The sequence below is a fragment of the Brienomyrus brachyistius genome, unplaced genomic scaffold (assembly GCF_023856365.1).
Source record: "Brienomyrus brachyistius isolate T26 unplaced genomic scaffold, BBRACH_0.4 scaffold71, whole genome shotgun sequence".
Classification (NCBI taxonomy): Eukaryota; Metazoa; Chordata; class Actinopteri; order Osteoglossiformes; family Mormyridae; genus Brienomyrus; species Brienomyrus brachyistius.
In genome coordinates, this window is record NW_026042346.1 from 311,556 (window position 1) to 328,170 (window position 16,615).

General features: G+C 50.2%; 1 protein-coding gene across 1 annotated transcript in view; it reads left to right on the top strand.

The window, feature by feature from the left end:
- The first annotated feature begins 2,179 nt into the window (after positions 1 to 2,179).
- Positions 2,180 to 16,615, top strand: part of lrpprc (leucine-rich pentatricopeptide repeat containing) — a 33,766-nt gene continuing 19,330 nt past the window's right edge. Inside the window, exons 1-22 of the mRNA XM_049002725.1 lie at positions 2,180 to 2,399; positions 3,064 to 3,269; positions 3,527 to 3,649; positions 3,915 to 4,036; positions 4,150 to 4,208; positions 4,514 to 4,600; positions 4,777 to 4,903; positions 4,995 to 5,139; positions 6,380 to 6,537; positions 7,168 to 7,273; positions 7,368 to 7,475; positions 9,794 to 9,912; positions 10,960 to 11,053; positions 12,316 to 12,385; positions 13,142 to 13,169; positions 14,396 to 14,453; positions 15,034 to 15,140; positions 15,260 to 15,337; positions 15,518 to 15,574; positions 15,657 to 15,770; positions 15,858 to 15,988; positions 16,469 to 16,554. Of these exons, the coding sequence (XP_048858682.1) occupies positions 2,224 to 2,399; positions 3,064 to 3,269; positions 3,527 to 3,649; positions 3,915 to 4,036; positions 4,150 to 4,208; positions 4,514 to 4,600; positions 4,777 to 4,903; positions 4,995 to 5,139; positions 6,380 to 6,537; positions 7,168 to 7,273; positions 7,368 to 7,475; positions 9,794 to 9,912; positions 10,960 to 11,053; positions 12,316 to 12,385; positions 13,142 to 13,169; positions 14,396 to 14,453; positions 15,034 to 15,140; positions 15,260 to 15,337; positions 15,518 to 15,574; positions 15,657 to 15,770; positions 15,858 to 15,988; positions 16,469 to 16,554 (2,359 nt within the window). The 5' untranslated portion in view covers positions 2,180 to 2,223. The remainder of the gene's footprint in view (positions 2,400 to 3,063; positions 3,270 to 3,526; positions 3,650 to 3,914; positions 4,037 to 4,149; positions 4,209 to 4,513; positions 4,601 to 4,776; positions 4,904 to 4,994; positions 5,140 to 6,379; positions 6,538 to 7,167; positions 7,274 to 7,367; positions 7,476 to 9,793; positions 9,913 to 10,959; positions 11,054 to 12,315; positions 12,386 to 13,141; positions 13,170 to 14,395; positions 14,454 to 15,033; positions 15,141 to 15,259; positions 15,338 to 15,517; positions 15,575 to 15,656; positions 15,771 to 15,857; positions 15,989 to 16,468; positions 16,555 to 16,615) is intronic.

Below are 16,615 nucleotides of genomic sequence, written 5' to 3' on the forward strand. Positions count from 1 at the left end.
GCTGAAAGACAGCTGGGACTTGTGTGTGGGGCAGGGATAGATGGAAAACAAGCAGGGCAGGGGGTCCCGAGGACCGAGTTTGAGAACCACTGCGATATACGAACTCAGGACCGATAAGAAGGCCCTGGCAGGGTGGAGGATGTAACCAGGAAACTGGGATGTCACTGTAGAAGAAGCCATAGTAACCAGCCAGCATATTTCTCCCACATGCTCTCTGTCTACTAAGGCTAAGGACACATTTATTATATTGCCTGCCCGCCTGACCGCCCCCCCTCCCATAAAAACATCCAGACTTGAAATTTCTCAGCTAGCATCAGAGTATCCTGCTGGCATGGTGTGAATTTGTAAGGGGGCCATCTTTCTAACTGAGAGCCCTTTACCCTTGGCTGTTGTGCTACTGTGACAAGTGGGCTTGATTGTCCAGACACGTCCTGGCATGCCGCCCCCCCATATCTGTTGGCCCCTTAGAAGATCCTTAGGAGGACGTCATTGAGTGCAGGGGGGCAGAGGAACGGGCAGCCAGGGCCGGGGGGGGAGGGAGTGGCAGTGGCAGGTTAGGATGTGTCCAGTAGGCAGGTAGTCAGGGGCTGTTAGTTACATTTTGGTTGCGCACACAAACTGAGAGATGTGATGAATACAGCTGCATCAGAGGGGGCTGGGGGGGTTAGCACCTCGTAGGGCAGCTGTCACTGGGAAGAACGGTACATGTCATCTCTCCCAACCATCCCAAGGCCCTAATGCACCACAAGGAATCAGAAAATCCCCACTGGGTGCCAGCCAGTGCTGACGACTCCCCTCCTGGGAGACCTTTTCTGAATTAGATGCCCAGTGGGGGCACGTCCTGCATTTTGACAACAAACATGCTGTCCCCAAGATAAATTAGGGAGAGGGACAGGCCTCTTACCCAAGAATGACCTCTGAGGCATGGAAATAGCACATAGATGAAGTAGGGCACTTTTCCATTTTAAGAGGGCCCTGTAAATTCCATTGGTTTAAAATTGTAGTTTGCATTTATCACAGGTGTAAGGTACTTATAGTTACAGAGTCTGTGTCTGTAAGTTCATCCATCCATTTTCTGCACCTGTTTGACCTGTGCAGGGTCACTGGGATCTGGAGCCTATCCTGGAAACAACAGGTGCAAACATTATATTTTTATGTTAATTACTGTCGATTGGTACATTGTTAAAGGCAATAAGAGATTTCTAGCGGCGTTTAATGATACATTAATTGATTTAAACGCATTGGTTTTCTGAGACGAATCCTTCATGTAAGTGGGTTACTGAAAATCAGGAGATAATGAAGTGATTATATTTGATATCAACGTAACAGTGCAACAACATTTTAAAACTGTAAGATGCTAAATTAATATTCAATTAACAGTAATTTACCGGGTGACCCATCCCACCCCCACGGACATACTGAATACGGTCTAGTAGCTGCAAGTATTCGCTGGGCACGAGCGCCACCACCCGGATGCCCATGGTAACAACATTCTCCACAGGCAAACATTGTTTTCCTGACTTAAACGGGTATCCATTCATCCATCCATCCATTTTCTGTAACCGCTTATCCCATTCGAAATTAACAATTCACTCGATAGCTAAGATAAAGTTGTTTTCTACTTATTTTTTTGCAATATGCTTTATATTTATTATGCTTAATTATACAATCATAATCGATTTATAACCACTTTCTAATTAAGTAAGCCGCCTTCATCTTGGTATTACATCGCTCCCCTATTAGCATTCAGTTATTTAATAAGCCATAACCACGCCACAATGTCAGAAAGTAGTTTGGCGCGTAATGTTTGCGAGGAAACTGCGGCAGCGCGCTGTTTACCAATGAGAGCGATTCACCTCGCTTACTCCGTCTAGAACAGAAGTAGAACTGAAATCACATCTTTCCTACAGTTGTAGCGCAAATTTGACTTGGTTTGTCGGTGGCGAAACAAAATGGGACTTTCAATATTTTGAAGGGCATAGGGGTGCCAGGACAAAACCGAAAAAAATATATCGACATAACAGTATAAAATGAAAATATATTTTTAATTGTAATAACGGACAGTGGTAATATAATCAGACAAGAAATACAACGAGAATATATACGTATATGTTTAATTCGCCATTATGGTACAACCTTAAAATACCCACGTGCTCTTCCCCCGTGTTCTCTGACTGGTCACGTGGTGCGGATGCCCTTCTATCCACGCTCCTTAGGTTAAACATGGCTGCGCTCTTAAGATCGGTCCAACGCTTGAAAATCTCGCCGGCTTCTTTATTCCCCTTCAGCCGACTGAACTTATGTCGATTTCCGCTCTCTCGGCTCTGTAGCGGGACGGTCGCTGGTAGAAGAGTGACGGTCGGTCCGGTACAGGTCTTGCTTTCTCACAATGTGCACAGGTATGTGCCCGGCATGAGACGAAACTCATGCTGGATGGGGGGGATATGTGTCATTGGGCCTTAATGACAGATCCATAACATCCTGCTTTAATCTTATAGTTATCTGATTGTGGTATGTGTAACGGTTTGTATGGAGCTCACGGGGTTTGTATGGAATTTATAGATCTATATGGCCTTATAGCAGAATAGCACGTATGTATAAGTCGATGAAATCTGTGGCGCAGCAAGTCATACTCCTAAGGTAATGACCTACTGGGCAAAACTCCGTGTATGAAATCGGAACAGCTGACCTATGCGGATATGCATGCAGCAGCTAAAACATTGAGAAAGCTCCTACGTGCTATGGCTGATTAAACTTATTGGTTTGCGTCTGATGCTCGTTAGAAGATTTGCACGAACCGTCTTATCCATGGGTCTGTTTATTAATATTTGTATATGCTGCATATGTAATGTATTCCACTATTTCAGTGTAATGGAGAACCATATATTATAAAAGAATCAGCTGGATACATGAAACTTCAGTCCGTTTCAGCTCTTGTTATCTATTTAAGTTTTTTTGCAGTTTGTTACTCTTTCTTGACGCTGCTTTCTTGGTCTGCGTGGCACAGCACCGATGACAATGCTGTTAGATAGTACGTGTGATGTATTCCTTTTTGTGGCACAGGTCAGCATTGGCCCCAACGGGGGTGCGTCACTTTAGCCTCGCCCCCGAGCAGGAAGGGCCATCAGGGGAGGAAAGCAGCACCCCAGCCCGACCCAGGCAGCCCTTGAGGTCTGACTGGGCACTAGACATGCTGGACAGCGCTGTCCGGCGCACGGGAAGCATCAACAAGAACCTGCTAATGCGTATATTTAAGGACATCTCCACAGGTGTGTAGAGTGTTGTCAGCTCAGATACACACACACATTCCAATCTGTCAAATGAAACTCTCATTAAACTACTTACCTGCCCCTTCCTGCTAAAAATGTTAATTTAGCCTAAAGATTATTCTTTTAATGCTCTTAATACTGGCATTCCACTCAGAGGTAACAAAGGCTCTTCGTTAAGTCAGTTTAGTTCTGTTACTTTGCTGTCCGCTGCGGTAACCCCAAGCCACCCCCAATGCAATGCCATCTTCACTGTGCAGGCTCCCCAAGTGCAAACCAGGCTCTCCTGCTTCTGCGGAGTTGCGGCTCGCTGCTGCCAGAGGTGGCGCTGTCGGAGCGGACTGCGCTCGCTCATCAGATATGGGACAAGCTGCAGGAGCGGGGTAGGAAGCTGGTGACTGCGAGGGGCCAGACAGATGGGCTTGATTTGCCAGAAACTCTCTGTAACCGTAACCATAGTTGGTCAGTGGGATGCTTTACCAGGGACAACTGAACCAGACAATGAAGATAATGTCTTGTGTCTTCAAGGCTTTTATGGAAATATCGGTACATTTTGAACCAGAATTGCATGAATACCCCTTGTCTGTATTTGGGTTTGGAAGACAGCATGGCTTGGCTTATCTTTTCCATGCCGGGTTCTCTGTCCAGGAGTGACCTACGATGCCAGTCACTACAACGCCCTACTCAAGGTCTACCTGCAGAACGAGTTTAAGTTCTCCCCCACTGACTTCCTCGCCAAAATGGAAGCAGCCAACGTGCAGCCCAACAGAGTGAGTACCTGGCGCAGGAGCGGGCCATCCGCTCGACTTGTCTGAGTCGCGGTATTTCTGGCTTTGGCTTTTCCAGCGGTAGGAACATGATGGTCTTTCTCCTCCATGATTAGGTCACCTATCAGAGGCTAATCGCAGCATACTGCGAGGATGGAGACATCGAGGGAGCCGGGTGAGAAACGCTCAGGGCTCTGTGGGTCATTTGCATGAAAGCTGCTCTGGGCGGGGCTTTCCCTGTGCTGTCACTTCCTGTATGCCGGTGTCTCATTGGTTTAAACCAGGCAGAGATTTATGGGGCATGGCTAGTCCCACCCACCATGGGATTTGAGAACCTCATAATACCTGTCTTGCATGTTCTAGCTTATTCCATGGCACCCCCGCTTTCTAGACTGTGCTGTTGCAGTTGTGTATCCCCCTCAAACTGCAGTGTCCCTGTTCAATACAGTGAAGTCATGTAATGTATGTTTGTGTCTGCAGTAAGATCCTCGGCTTCATGAAGGACAAAGATATGCCCATCACTGAAGCGGTCTTCAACTCGCTCTTGACCGGACATGCCCGTGCTGGGTGAGCAAGCAGGGTTGCCGCCATTTAGTGTTTCCACATGCATCCTTACTATGTAGGGGGCGCTATGGAGGAGGGATAGTCTTTGTTTATATGGCCGTTTTGTGCACACTGATTTCTGAATGCTCGTTGGAGGCTTAAGCATCATATCCCATTGCGGATGTTCTTTTGTCCGGCAGGGATGTGGCGAGTGCCGAGAGCATCCTGCCGATGATGCGCAGTGCCGGGATCGAGCCGGGACCCGACACGTACGTGGCTCTGGTGTGTGCCCACGCTGAAAAGGGGGATATCGAGAACGTCAAGAAGGTAATTCCCCTTCTCAGACCTCCCTAGTTCTGCACTGCCATGTGAACCTGGGAAATGACCGAGCACCCCAATTTCCTCTCCCCTTTTTTAGGTCCTAGGCGAGTTGGTATCCAGTGACATCCAGCTGATGGACAGAGACTTCCTGCAGGTGTTACTGACCCTGGCCAGGGCGGGGCACCACCAGCACCTGCCTCAGATTTTGGAGCGTCTGCGGCAGGAACAGGGCTTTGTGCCAGGTAGGAAAATAATGGGGCGGGGGGGGGGGGGGGGGGGCAATACTGTTTAGTATTTTTGGTTGTCTGCCATGCTGCAGTTAGGGATGCCCCCTAGCTGTATGTCTACAGTGGTCATTTCAAGAGCTGAGTAGCCTTGTAACTGTGATCAACGTGGTGATTACAGCCTCGGGACCCCGCACAGGCAACGTGACGTAACGGTGATCACCGCGGTGATTACAGCCTCGGGACCCCGCACAGGCAACGCGACGTAACGGTGATCACCGCGGTGATTACAGCCTCGGGACCCCGCACAGGCAGCGCGACGTAACGGTGATCACCGCGGTGATTACAGCCTCGGGACCCCGCACAGGCAACGTGACGTAACGGTGATCACCGCGGTGATTACAGCCTCGGGACCCCGCACAGGCAGCGCGACGTAACGGTGATCACCGCGGTGATTACAGCCTCGGGACCCCGCACAGGCAGCGCGACGTAACGGTGATCACCGCGGTGATTACAGCCTCGGGACCCCACACAGGCAACGCGACGTAACGGTGATCACCGCGGTGATTACAGCCTCGGGACCCCACACAGGCAACGTGATGTAACGGTGATCACCGCGGTGATTACAGCCTTGGGACCCCGCACAGGCAACGTGACGTAACGGTGATCACCGCGGTGATTACAGCCTCGGGACCCCGCACAGGCAACGCGACGTAACGGTGATCACCGCGGTGATTACAGCCTCGGGACCCCGCACAGGCAGCGCGACGTAACGGTGATCACCGCGGTGATTACAGCCTCGGGACCCCGCACAGGCAACGTGACGTAGCGGTGATCACTGCGGTGATTACAGCCTCGGGACCCCGCACAGGCAGCGAGACGTAACGGTGATCACCGCGGTGATTACAGCCTCGGGACCCCGCACAGGCAGCGCGACGTAACGGTGATCACCGCGGTGATTACAGCCTCGGGACCCCGCACAGGCAGCGCGACGTAACGGTGATCACCGCGGTGATTACAGCCTCGGGACCCCGCACAGGCAGCGAGATGTAACGGTGATCACCGCGGTGATTACAGCCTCGGGACCCTGCAAACGCATACTGGGTCATATTGCTAAAATGACGCTGATTGTGGATTTTTCGCCATAAAACCACCAGGTAGTTGTTTTTAAGGTGGACACCATATTTGTGAGAGGTGCCCCATAACTTGCAGTGCTGTATTCCCCCCACGCTTGACACCTCTCCGCCTGCCCCTGCAGAAGCCATGAACGTGTGCCTCAGACTCGTCACCCAAGGTATGGGGGATGTGGCTTTCTCTCTGCTCAAGACCTTCCCTCATCGCCAGGCGGAGTCCCAGAACGAAGACCCTCCCAACCAGGGCAACTTCTTCCTGTCCCACTGTGTCGCCATGGATACGGTGAGGCTTTTTTGAAGCGAGCCCTCTACTTCAGTGTATTTAAACCTTTTTTGAGCCACGGCACATTTTTTCCACTGAAAAAATCCCACTGCACACCACCAACCAAGAATGTTACAAAATGACACTGTAGCCTAGTAATGACAAAATAGTCTCTCAATGTATTTATACTCACTCAGTGTGAACCCTGAGCCTGTTTGGATGAACACAAAGCTGATATCCTGGCAGGAATTGAAGACAGACACACAAAGCTCTTCCTCAACAGCTCTCAGTCTCTCTGTTTTTAGTTTTTATGAGTCAGGCTTGAAAAGCTCAGCTCACACAGATGTCATGGAAAATGGGAGTAATGTTGAAATAGCTTTGTTTAGAATACATCACTAGAATACATCACTTACAGCACAGACACTCAACAATAGCGTATTATTTGCAAATAATAATTAATTTCAGAAAACTTTCTTTAGACCAATTAAGTGAAATTGGGTAATTTCCCACAGTACACCTTACAATCTCACACTAGTGTACCACGGCATAGTGGTTGAAAAATCACTGCTCTGCTCTAATGATGAAATGCTCTCCTTAGATGTTCTCGAGTTCGATTCGTTGATGCATTGTTTTTTGCATCATGTTGTCCAGCCTGCAGAGAAGTTGCGCCAGTACGGCAGGGAGCTTTTGGCGTCCAGCAGACATGCTGCTCCCCTGCAGTTCACCTTGCACTGTGCCCTGAAGGCCAGAAAGATGGGTAAATCTGTCTGCCCTGCCAGTGTGACCTTCCTGTGGATCGCATTTTCCTGATAACTGGATTGACTGTTTCATTCTGATTTCTGATGTCGCAGATCTGGCGGTGAAGCTAATGAGAATGATGCAGGAAGAGGGTCTTCCGGTGAGGGAGCATTTCTTCTGGGCGCTCCTTCGGCAGCTGCAACGGGACCAGAATACACAAGGTAGGGCTGTGGCCCTTTCTAGGGCGGAGCTTCCCTGGCTAGACAGCGCAGTGCTGGCTGCAGTGGTGCCGTTTTGACGGTGTCAGCTGACACAGACTGACCAATGATGTATGACGTTGAGTTGAGAGACCTATGGGATGTTAAACCAATGAACCCATCACACCCTGCTGGATAACCATGAACCTACTGTGATTTGGGGGGATGGAGGTGGGCTTCTTGCAAGTCTTCTACCTGCCCTGGCTGGTCTTTTCCTACCCCAGCCATGTTATGATTGGATGTTTTTGAAGCTTAAATAGTTAATAGCAAGAGGATAGTCATGGAATAAGGGTCACCTGACCTCTGTCCAAATGGCTGTAGAGAACTGGTGCTGGCTGGTTTGTGTTTGGTGCTGGTGGGCTTTAGTGATTGGGTTGGGGTGGGGGCACTTTCCTAAATGTTTGTCAGCACTAATTAGCCCCCTTATCCCGAATTCTCTAACCAGGCTGTACCTCAGTACACGCTGGCGGCTTGGAGGGGGTGGGGGTGTCTGTGTGCCCCACGGTCTGGCCAGAATGGCCTCCACCGTAGTTATTGAGCCACTTAGTATGGAGCAAGTAGAACTTTTGTCTTCAGACGTAACCTCTCATGAAAAATGTATGTAGTCTTTCTTTCCGGGGGTCGAAGATGGCGAGGGTGGGCTGGGGGGGGGTTGCAGAGCAGAGGCGGTGACGTGATGAATGTGGAGTGACTGCCCCCCCCCCGTGTAAATGCGAGTGCTCCGGGGGGGTTCACTTCAGATTACTCGCACCCCTCTGCCTTGCATAAAATATTAAGCTCTTCGGCCTTTTCCCCCACAGGTGGGCCTGGCAGCCCAGCTCTGGGGGGGTCTGGAGAAACTTTGCGCGCTGGAGAGGTGCGGATGCGGACAGACGGGTGTATGGGAGCATATGGTGGTGGGGGTGGGCTGGTGCGGCGCACTGTCACCCTGGGGCCACCAGGGGCCGCTTATCACTTGTGACACGGTTTGGGTGGGGGGGGGATGGTTCAACAGTCAGGCACGGACAATTTAAAGTGAGTCTCCCACTAGGCTGTGAAGCTGCCCCCCGCCTCTCCACTCTCTGCTGCGTGACTAAATAAATAACCCAGCCTGCCCCCACCAGAGGGGGGGCAATCACTCCAGCCCGACTGAGGCTGTTTTTGTTCATTTTTCTTTTTCCTTCCCAATTTCTGTGTTGCACGTTGCATTTTTTGGGCTAATTTCTCTTCCTGCCCCCCAGCGATCAGCCCTCGACAGAGTGTATGAGAGGTCAAGTTGACTCGTAATGCGCAAGTCAAATTAATAGGACAGGGGTTGTTTTCAGACATCAAACTCAAATTCAGGGTCTGTCCCGCCAGCCATTCAGGAGACGGTACCTTTTAATGATAAAGGAATGGTCAGTTCCATCAGCTGACGAAAGGACTGAGCTGTGATCCTAGCGGCTGCTGGCTCCTAGCCAGGAGGATGTTGGGTCCAGCCAGAAATCAGGGGTGTCTAATGACAGTCGATGAATCAGGCCGTGCTGGGCATGCGTAGTCAGGGATCCCCCTGGTGCACCCCATCCCGTGACACGATCTTGCGCTTGCCAGCCTGTTGCTATGCTTCCATTAATGCAGCTCAGTGATGGCTCAGGTATGCCTGGGAGAGATGCACCATGGATAATTTATCAGGCCAAGCAGGTGGGCTGCTTTGACGAAAAATGTATGGGGAACCACTCTAGCTTTCATTGAGAAGGCTGAGAGAGAAATGAGGGCCTTTCCTGTTGAGAACAGTGTGTGTGTGTGTGTGTGTGTGTGTGTGTGTGTGTGTGTGTGTGTGTTGTGTGTGTGTGTGTCTTTTATTTAGCCATGCCGGAGTGCCCAAGAAGGGTCGGGGCTCTGTGGTGTGGGTGCAGGGTCACGGGTGCGATTCGGGGGAGGATGGCTTTGCGGCGGTAAACAAGCCGATCCTGTCGCTTATTCGTGGGCCTGTGGGCTTTGAGGCTGCAGTGGGCGCGGAGTCAGAGGCTAATTTGGGCCGCGGGCCGGCTCTGTCGCTTCGGGGTGGGGTGCCAGGTTATAGTGATAATATGCTAATGAAGAGCATCAAAGCATTCCCTGGCGATGCCCCCCCCAGACTTCCGTAAGGCCTGTCTGGTATAAGCTCATTAGCCTCTGGACCACCCCCCCCCCCCACTTTGTACTCTAGCAGGGAACGCTGTGTTCAGATTTGTTTCCTGGGTGGCGTCGGTCATGCTGTTACCGTCCGTGTTCACTGCTCTAATCACCCCCCCCCCCCCATGTGCTTCCTTGTGTTCCCACAGGGATCCAGGAAGTGCTGAAGAGCATGCGCAGTCTCGGAGTGGAACCCGACCTGGCCACCTACTCCGGCTACGTCCTGCCGGCCTTCCCCAGCGTGGACGCTGCCCGTGCAGCGCTCCAGGTACCGTCTTCTCCGTCATCCCCCCCCCCCCCATCCGTGTGCCGCATTTGCGAAACCGGGAATAACTAATGGCACTTTTCCGCTGCCACCAGGACCCGAGCCGTACCTGAACCGTACAGCAAACTGACGGTTTGCTAAGCATGCGAGCAGTACCCAGGTTGTCATTTCCCCACTAGCCAGCAGGGCTGAAAGTGTGACCAAACCGAGCTGGTTACATCACCATCATCTGATTGGCCGAAATGCAGAGCGATACTGGTGTTCTATGGATGGGTTATTTGAAGGAACAAATGGCATGTTCTATGTATTAGTAGTATGGTATATTGCGATGTATTAATGCATTACCGATAACTTGGAACATAAAAATTTCCGATCCTCCTACTTAAAACTTCTATAGAACAGCTGAATTGAATGGAAATTTTATTTATGCAAGCGAATGCTTATTCCGCTAACATTTAATGCTAACATTATGGTGCGAATCTCACAGATGTCCTAGCGGAAATTAGCGCACAGTAAAAAATAAATGGAAACTGGACTGCATTTATATAGCGCTTTTCTACTCCTACGAGTACTCAAAGCGCATCACATTTCATGCCTCGCATTCACCCATCCACACACTCATTCACACACCAGTGTCGGAGGCTGCCATGCAAGGTGCCAACCTGCTCACCGGGAGCAATTTGCGATTCAGTGTCTTGCTCAAGGACACTTTGATGGGGTCAGGAGGAACGAGGGCTCGAACCTGCAACCCTCCAGTTGCCGAAAGCACTACCTCCTGTGCCACCATCTTCCCAAAGTAACAAATAAGTAACTGCTCATAGTAAATCATGATTTAAACCGTGTGAACAGTAAATAAGTATCTCTCCGGTTTTATGTCATTATCACTCATAAAACCCGGCAAAGCCTTTACCGAACCGATCCTTCTGCAGTGGAACACCGAAGTGAGCTAGAACGAGGCTGCAGTACGGTTCGTGTGCGGCTTGGGTACGGTTCCTGTATGCCAGTGGAATAGCGGCACAAACTAAAAACCAACTGTGTGTGTGTCCGCAGGAGGTGGGCTGCGATCTCAGCTCATCTGGGTTTGTCATCGCCCAAGTCCGTGAGGAAGCTAACAGCGGGAACCTGGCCGTACTCAGCGCCCACCGTAAGTGTGGCATGCAGTGGGCAAGGAACAGTAGGCATGTGTAGATGGGTGGGCAGGGGGGGAGTCCTGCTATTCATTTTGGTTTGGATCTGTTGCCCAGTGGGGGGTCGCACCCCCCTGCCCCAGGGAACTGGGGGATTTTTGAGGAAACATGTTGATGGTGATGCTACAATTATATAATTCCTTGGTAAGACCCCACCTAGAATATTGTGTGCAGGTTTGGTCTCCATACCTTAGGAAGGACATTGCTGCCTTGGTAAAGGTGCAACATAGGGCTATGAGAATGATTCCTGGTCACAGAGGAATGTCTTATGAGGAGAGGTTAGCTGAGCTGAATCTGTTCAGCCTTGAGCAAAGGAGACCAAGGGGGCACATGATCCAGGTATATAAGGTTCTAACAGGTCTGGATGCTGTTCAGCCAAATGGCTACTTCAATATTAGCTTAAATACTACAACTCGTGGCCATAGGCGGAAATTAGCAGGAAAACATTTTAAAATGGATTTAAGAAAGCACTTGATACAGTGTGTAGTATGGAATAGTCTCCCTGTTAGTGTAGCGCAAGCTAAAATCCTGAGTTTAAATTAGAGCTAGATAAGCTTTGAACAACTCTGAGCTATTAGTTAAGTTCTCCCCAAACGAGCTTGCTGGGCCGAATGGCCTCCTCTCGTTTGTAAATGTCTTTTTAGTCTGGGAGAGCTTGTGAGCTCAGTACTCAGCCCCAGTGCATGGTGGGTATGTGCGTTTATCTCTGATGCCGATTTCCCCCCCCCCATCTGTGGCCAGATGCACAGCCAGCAGCCCTCAAACCTTTTAAGCGATTAGTGTCTCTGAATATGTGAGGAAGACTGTTTAACGGAAAGACGTAAATTGGTTAAAAGCTTCTAAATAATACATATTTTGTTCTGCCCTTGGCTGCGTGGAGCTCTGCCTCTGGAGTCCCACACCAGCTGTATGCTCTCCAAGTTTCGCTCGTTACCTGTCAGCGCCGGGAACTTGGCACCAGGGACGCCCCTGGCTTAAAACCACCCCCCAGCCGCCTCAGAGGGGCTCAGACGCTGCCGCAAGGAGATTGCGAGTTGCGAGTGCCTCTGCCTTCCCTCCGTGGCGTGTTAGCGCTTCTCCCTCAGGACAGTCATGCTGGTCGTTCCGAAGCAGTGACTTAACATACATCGTTCTCTGCTTGAGTACATGCATCTTACGGTTCTCCTCCTTTTCTTCCTCACTCCCCCTCTCTCCTCCTCATCCCCCCCCCGCCCCCCAGTCTCATCCCCTTCTTTCCCAGGTCTGAGCCTGAACGTTTTCAGGTCACAGCTGATCCGAGGCTTCAGACGGTATGTAGTTCCGACCCCCATGATGTCTCGCATCTCCTTTTCTCCCAGAAATCGCTCAGATAGCATCTCATCCATACACATGCCCTGCTAAAGGCAACTGTCCTGGGGTGGAGTTAATGCAAATAGGCCTCGCCTGTTGCTTGTCCTGCATATTCAGTTTGTCCCCATCACTGATATCAAAACCCACACCCACATTCGAGGCTGCAGCTCCTGCTGCAAACCTGAGCACTCCATAGGTGTTAAGTGCCAGTGTGGTATCCTGTCAGCATAGTTTGTTCAGTACCCAGATTCTGCCTACATCAACATCATTGTTTAATAATTAAATTGTCCCTCTCCCCACAAACAAATGTAATCACCCACCCCCTCACCACTCTTGCATAACCTGACTGATGAACATTATACATTTTAAGAACCGATCGTTTGGTCCTATGTGGGCTGCGGCTAGTTCTGTGACTCTGTGTTTCGGTTCTCACTTGGTGCAGTTGTATAAAACACGTTTCAGCTGGATGTGAAAAGTTTTCATCCTGGTCTTAATGTAAATTTTATTCGTCCCCTTATTATTATTTCATTATTATTCAGTATTATTTCAAGGCGCCTCAATGTCCCTAGAGCTTCTAAAAGTTAGTTTTGCTTTGAGACAGCTGTAAGATTAGAAGTATTTTTTTTTTTTTTGTACATTCTATGAGTCATTTTAGGGGGAGAGTCGTTCAAAACCCTGTGATCTGCTCATCTCTGATTCTCTGCTGCCCCCTGCAGGTCGGATGATGTGGCGAGCATGGCTAAGGTAAGCCGAGCCATATGGATGGGGGCAATGTAGATTAACTCTGTTCACTTGACATGCCTTTGTCTCTTGTACAGCATGTACATTGTACAGCATTTACTTTAGAAGTTTAATCTTAAATCTTATATTAGGATTATTGTGGGGGGTGTTGAAGGTCAGAAGGGTGTCTGCAAAACCTACATGTGGATATATTAAATAATCATCTCGAAGGTCTGTGGTGATGCCATTTGACTATGATTTCATGTTCCAGAACGAAAGAGAGATTGAAATATGTCACAGGCCTATGTTTGTGGTACCGAAACGGGGCCCAAAAAAGGGTTTTCTGCGGACTGTCGGGGATAACGGTGCTTTGGGCCTCAGAACTGCAGAAGCACACCCACTGCTGCTTGTTCTAAAGGGGGTAAAGTCACACCAGCATTATGTAACAGGTTTATTAATTTCAGTTTGTTTATTTTTACATTTATGTGACTCGTTACTAACCCCTATACCCCCCCCCCACGTACTATGGCAAGTTCTTTACTGCTTCTCAGCAGCTGTTGTCAAATGCTGATGTAAGACTGAAACGTTTTTCTGCAGACGAGTTCAGTCGAATGGCATGGGCCATGGTGACATTTTCTCGTTAAGTAGCGACACGTCGGCATGTGGTCATCAGAAGCCCCTGAAAGTCTTACACTTATCTTTAAACCCCAAAATCCTGCCTGCGAGTCCCCCTCCTGTCCTCCTCTCTGCATAACCAGCGCGGCCGTTCTGTCGGCCTGATGCCACTGGAGATGAACGACGTGGTGCAGCGTCTCAGCTCGCATGAAGCCCCCACATCGCTGCTTCCTTTGCATTTGCCTCATAAATCATGCAGGGCAGCGCCTCCTGCTTTCCGTGTGCTTATTTATGAATTTCTTCATTGGGTGTGACATCACTCCGTTTGAGGCCCTAATACCACAGCCTGGAAATATCCATTTGAGCCCCCCCCCGATACGCACACACACACACACACACACACAATTTTGGGAATCCAGGCTGAACATGAGAATACAGGCTGAACACAAAATGGCTGACCTGATTTTGGGGTAGAGAGTTTAAAGGGGCTTTAATCAGTTGGAGAACACATGGCATCTCTCTCTGTGCTGTAAACAGATTTTCCTCTGTAAAAGGTTTTCTGGGTGCATGCTGGGTGCACGTGTGTAAATAAAGGCTCTCCCTCTCCTGATCTCAGTGGGCACATGTCATTGCAGATTACAGAACTGCTGTACAGAGATGAACGATTCAACAGAGAGACGCCCAAGCAGGCTGGTATGACGCCGCCTCCTCTGCAGATCAAGCTTTTTGTATCGGCTCCTGTGATATTCACAAACACTGCCCTCGCGTGACGCTTGTCCTGAGCTGTCTGTCTGTGCCTCTCTGTGCCTGTCTGTGCCTGCCTGCATGGACGGTCGCTTTGCGTCTTTTCGACACGCAGCCCTGTGATCTGGGCTGACTTTTCTGGGGACATCTAGAGACTGACATGGCCCCTCATGGGAGATGGCATCTCGTGGGAGGGGAGTGACTGGTGGCGGGTCTGACGAGGACCGGGGCTGTCGGGCCGGGCTGGTGGGGATCTGTGGATGGATTGCCTGGCTCAACGCTGATCGTTTTCCATGAACGTCATGCACACATTGATTGGCTCGGGCAGAGTTTGGGTTGACCCTCACTCACGCACACACCCTTCGGCATGCATTAAAGTCAACTGTACACACACGCAAACTCTGTGTGGCTTTAATCTGTGTGTGGGGTGTGTTACACTGTCTGTCTATGAGCTATCTTGCTTGCTTGTCTTTGTGACAAATCCCAGTTACGCCATCTTACCGATGAATCTGTCCGCTCTGCTTTTCAGAGGCTGTGCACTATTTCCTCTACAATTTTGTGGAAGGGATGAGTGCAGAGGATACTCAAGCTAAGCAGCAGCTTCTCAGGAAATACTTTCAAGAGCTTCATGCTAAGGTATTTGGTCAACCACACATACATGCTAGTCTTCGTGAGTATTCAAATGATCTGGGGCCCATATTGGTCATCAGTTCATATGTTGTTAAGTTGGAATATCTTCTGTCTTTCCTCTGCAGAATATCACCATCCCTGTGCTCATCTTCAGGGGGATCCGCAACGTCTTGCAAGCCCATGGTGTCCCTGAGCTCGTCAAGGTGAGGGGCATGACGTGGGCTGTAGGGTGACATGGGGCGCGGTGAGGATATCGCTTCTGATCTGCTTGGACTGAGTGTGATCGATGGGTGGCGCGTCGAGGGTCATGTCTATAGGAAAAATCTCTAGATGTAGCTGTCTGGTGCCGTTTGTGTGATTCTTGTCATTCTTTACACTATAAGGACCTCATACCATTGATCGAGAGTGGGAAGGATGCCGGTCCTCAGGAAATCCGAGTGGTAAGTGGGTCTCGTACGTATGCGAACCAGCTGAGCACCTCTATAATTGCGGAATTGTGAAATTAGTTGCTCCCTTCTGGAGGCTGTGGAGCAGAAGGCTGAGGTCCTGGAGAAGAAGCTTGAAGACCTGAAGAGGGAGAATCAGCCCACGGGACTGGTCCTGAAGCAGCTGATCCTGGCCCTCTGCGCTGAAGAGGTATGGCTCTTACCACCCCAACACCACCCCCATCCCCAACTGCGTTGTTTCCCTTTGATTTGACCCGTGTCCACTCCCCACCCCCAGAAACTCGAGCGGGCTCTTGAGCTGAAGTCGCAACACGAGGAGGAGATGGTCGTCGGGGGTTACGCAGCACTCATCCGTCTGTGCTGTAACCAAGACAACGTAGAGGAGGCACTGAACCTGAAGAGGGAGCTGTGAGTCAGGGTTCCGGCTAACACACGCGCGTGTCCATTCACACTCAGACACGCGCACGCAGAGCCCTTGTTTACAAAGTCCTTCAGCCAACTTTTAAAGTTTAATAGCGGCACAGCGCCATCTGCAAGATGCAAGGAGACATTAATGCGCCGCGTCTCCCGACCTGCTGCTCCTGTTTCGCTTACCTTCATGTTCAATTTCAGTTCTTTTTATGTAGTAACTCCCCCACCTCCCCCCATACTCCTCCACCCCACGAGTGCCTGGTCAGCGTCATTAAACACTGCAGGAATGGAGCTGCCTTGTATTGCAGTCAGACATGGGGTCTTGTGTGCGTCTTTCCTGCACATGGGGATGGGGGAGGTTAAATTGGACCCGGACAGTTCTCCATTCATGGCACTTGCATATTTAACTGAGTCCCCTTTGGCCTGTATTGTGCTCCTAAATCCTGATGATTTTGTCCCCTGTTCCCTCTCCCTCAGCGACCGCAAAGGTTCCTCAGACACCCTGACTGCCAACAAGTACCTGGCGCTGGTGAAGGTCCTGATCAAACACGGAAGGCTGGAGGGTGAGTGTCTCTGCGGTTTTGCGTCGTGTTTGGGGGGAGGCTAGGCGAGGGAGCTCTCTCC